This window comes from Vigna radiata, chromosome 4 (genome assembly GCF_000741045.1).
Source record: "Vigna radiata var. radiata cultivar VC1973A chromosome 4, Vradiata_ver6, whole genome shotgun sequence".
In the NCBI taxonomy this organism is placed as follows: Eukaryota; Viridiplantae; Streptophyta; class Magnoliopsida; order Fabales; family Fabaceae; genus Vigna; species Vigna radiata.
This window is the reverse complement of record NC_028354.1, coordinates 17,422,475-17,425,401: the sequence shown is the minus strand read 5'-3', so window position 1 is coordinate 17,425,401 and position 2,927 is coordinate 17,422,475. Positions and strand designations below refer to the sequence as shown.

Sequence of the window (2,927 nt, the reverse complement as noted above, 5' to 3'; positions counted from 1 at the left end):
ACACGCCTTATAAATTGCATAAAACCACAATACATTAAACGTAAAAATTGTACAAAGGAAAAATTGATATTTATCATTTAATCTTTTCAAATCCTCGCATATTATATATGATTAAAAACTATCTCACAAGTCATTGTCTTATCTCGCCTTCATCAAACACCATTTTAATTTCAATAGTAAATTCATTTTCGTTGATCCTTTTAAATAGTACAATGCCTCTTAGCCAACCGAGTCTAAATCACTATTTTATTTTCTTATCTATAATGTCATTGTTCTACCTTTATCAATTTGTCTAAATGTTTGTAGTGTCATTGTCAACCTTTAGCAAGTTAGGTCCATCCCAACCGAAGGGAAATACTTTGACAACAGAAAACTGGAACTCGTTTCAGGACTTGGATGACTACAACCAACATAGTTAGAACTTTACCATCATTTCGTCATGTTCAAGGACAAACTTCATGTGAACTTCACAGGAAAACCTGCGCATTAACTGTCGTACCTGATGTCAATACTTTTCACTTTGTTATTACATACTTATATAACTCATTTATCTTTATATGCAAAAAGTTATTTTAATTTTTATGAACTGTTTCGTTTTCCTCTCGTGTGCAGAGAAGATAAATCCTATTTTAACTTTTTTCTTTTACATTTGACATTATTTTTTTATTATTTCTTTTCTTTTATCTAACTTTACTACCCTTTCCTTTTCATATACTCGCCAACGGCACACTTAACTTGGGGACTATGCTGAAAATACATATTTCTTGCCCTAAATTAACGAGCCTTTTCTCCGAATTTTAACACATTCTATATTTAGAACTCAAATAACGATGCTTTACTTTTGATTATAAAAAAATTAATGATTCTTTTAGTACACATAAATTTTTTCCATTAATTTAACATAATCTTTATTTGTTTTTTATTTTATTTTTTTAAAATATAAAACTCTACTATTTTATAACTATTTTATCTTTTTATCACGTGTCAAATTATATTCACCAACAGTTTTTTCATCTTTAATGTACCTTTGAACTCTTTGAGGCAAATGCATCCAGATAAAAAAATATACTTTTTTTCCTTTTAGTAATTTATAGTCAAACATTGTCCTTTATAAATTGTGAACTATTTCCATGAGAGAGATGTAGGTTCCTGAAATTGTCATTACAATAGCTGCCACTATTATTATCACTATGGCTACCGTCTCACACCCAAATTTTCTGTAAGTGCCCGAAATCTTCAAGTAGCACAAGCACGGAAGCAGAATAGAAGTTGTGATACTTAAAAAGGCTCCAACCAGTGACATCAGAGACCCAAAGAAAGGGACGGCAAGGGCAACAACGGTAGTGCTCAATACCAACAGTGTGCTCAGTAAGAAGCTCGTCACCCTATTCTTGTACGTCTTTGGAAGTAAGTCTTTCAAAGCATTCGTAATAGGTGTTGCCATCAAAGCAAACTTGGATATGGGATTCACCAAGGTTGTGTATATTGCTAATTTTGAGCTGATTTTGTCCAAAGGCAAGTTCAATGTTACTTGAGATTGAGCCTCGTCACCAAACATTAAATAACCCACTATAGCCATGGATGCATAACCCACAGTGGTTAGGAGAAAACATACTAATAAGACCTGCAATGTTCAGAAAAGTAAAATTAATTAGATAGAAAAAGCAAGTGAAAGATACAATCTTTACTTGATAATAACCAAACATGAGTACTTACGTTAGAGAACTGATGTTTGTTTGTCATCGAATTGTACAAAGTGGGAAAGACAGGATGTGCGCAATAACAGAAGGCATACAAGCTAACAGCTGTAGGGAGACCATTCCAATGGACGAGAGTCCCTTTATTATGAAAACCAACTCCATCAAATGTTGCAGTCCATGTTATTGAAATGATGATGAGAACAGAAGCAAAGACTCCACTTGCAGATACATAAGAGAGTAGACTCAAGTTGTCCAACCAAACTGTAGGCAAGATGATAAGGGCAACCATAATCACAAGTAATTGCTTTCCACCAATTGCTAAGCCTGCTATGTGAACCTCTCCAATGGAGAATATGTTACTCAAGTTATCACCTTCTAGAATCAAGAATCCTATTGAAACGAGATATAGTTCCGTGTACATGGATATTGACACTATCAGTCTTCCTGTCTTTCCAAATGCAAGTTCCCCTATATCAGGATAGGTTCTAATGTTTGAGTCCTTATCCATGCATCTTTTAATCAGAAGACCCGTGTAAAATGCAGCGGCGGCAATGGAAAACAAAAGAACCAAGCTTAACCAACCTCCAGTTGCAAGAGCATAAGGAACTGAGAGTATGCCAACACCTGGAAATTATACCAAAATTGCAAACAAAACATTAGCCTTATATGAGATTATGTTTTTACATATAAGGCAACTATAAAAGAAACAAATTATATATTTTGAATATGTTGAAATGCTCTTAGATAAGTAAAGTAAGTGCATGAGTTATAGGAGTGAAACCTGCTATTGTATTGAGTCCATTAAGGCATGTACGAAAGAAGGATACAGTTTTTATATCAGAAGGATAAGAGGCAATGGCTTTCTCCTCATCATTGAGAAGTAAAGGAACCCTAAAGGAAGGATTGTACGAAAGTTTTTTTGACATTCTTACGAAATTTGATATAGCTGTTGACGGGAGAGATGTTGGTATTTTTTTATGTGAGAAGTTTGATATTGGAGTGGCTTGAATTTGCTCTCTGATCGTGTCTAATAAATACAGAAATTTGAAGTTGTTTTCATAATTCAAAAGGTGACAAAAACGTTTATGATATTTCTCAATTAAAAAATCCCTGATGCAAAATATGGGCCACGAGTAAATACCCTTGTGGTTTTTGCACTCCAAATACGAGGTTTTTTTCAAACTAGTATGAGTGTATTTAGCTTATTTTAAACATGTTTTTGAACTT

At 33.5% G+C, this 2,927-nt stretch overlaps 1 protein-coding gene across 1 annotated transcript; it reads right to left on the bottom strand.

Annotated features, from left to right (window-relative positions):
* Window positions 1-1,050: 1,050 nt before the first annotated feature.
* On the bottom strand, window positions 1,051-2,685 carry LOC106759019 (amino acid transporter AVT1I-like). Its single transcript, XM_014642032.2, has 3 exons — window positions 2,482-2,685; window positions 1,717-2,324; window positions 1,051-1,624 (listed from the first exon to the last, which is right to left on the bottom strand). Exons 1-3 carry the CDS (start codon window positions 2,624-2,626, stop codon window positions 1,109-1,111), a joined length of 1,269 nt encoding a protein of 422 aa, XP_014497518.1. The 5' UTR covers window positions 2,627-2,685; the 3' UTR covers window positions 1,051-1,108.
* Window positions 2,686-2,927: the final 242 nt, after the last annotated feature.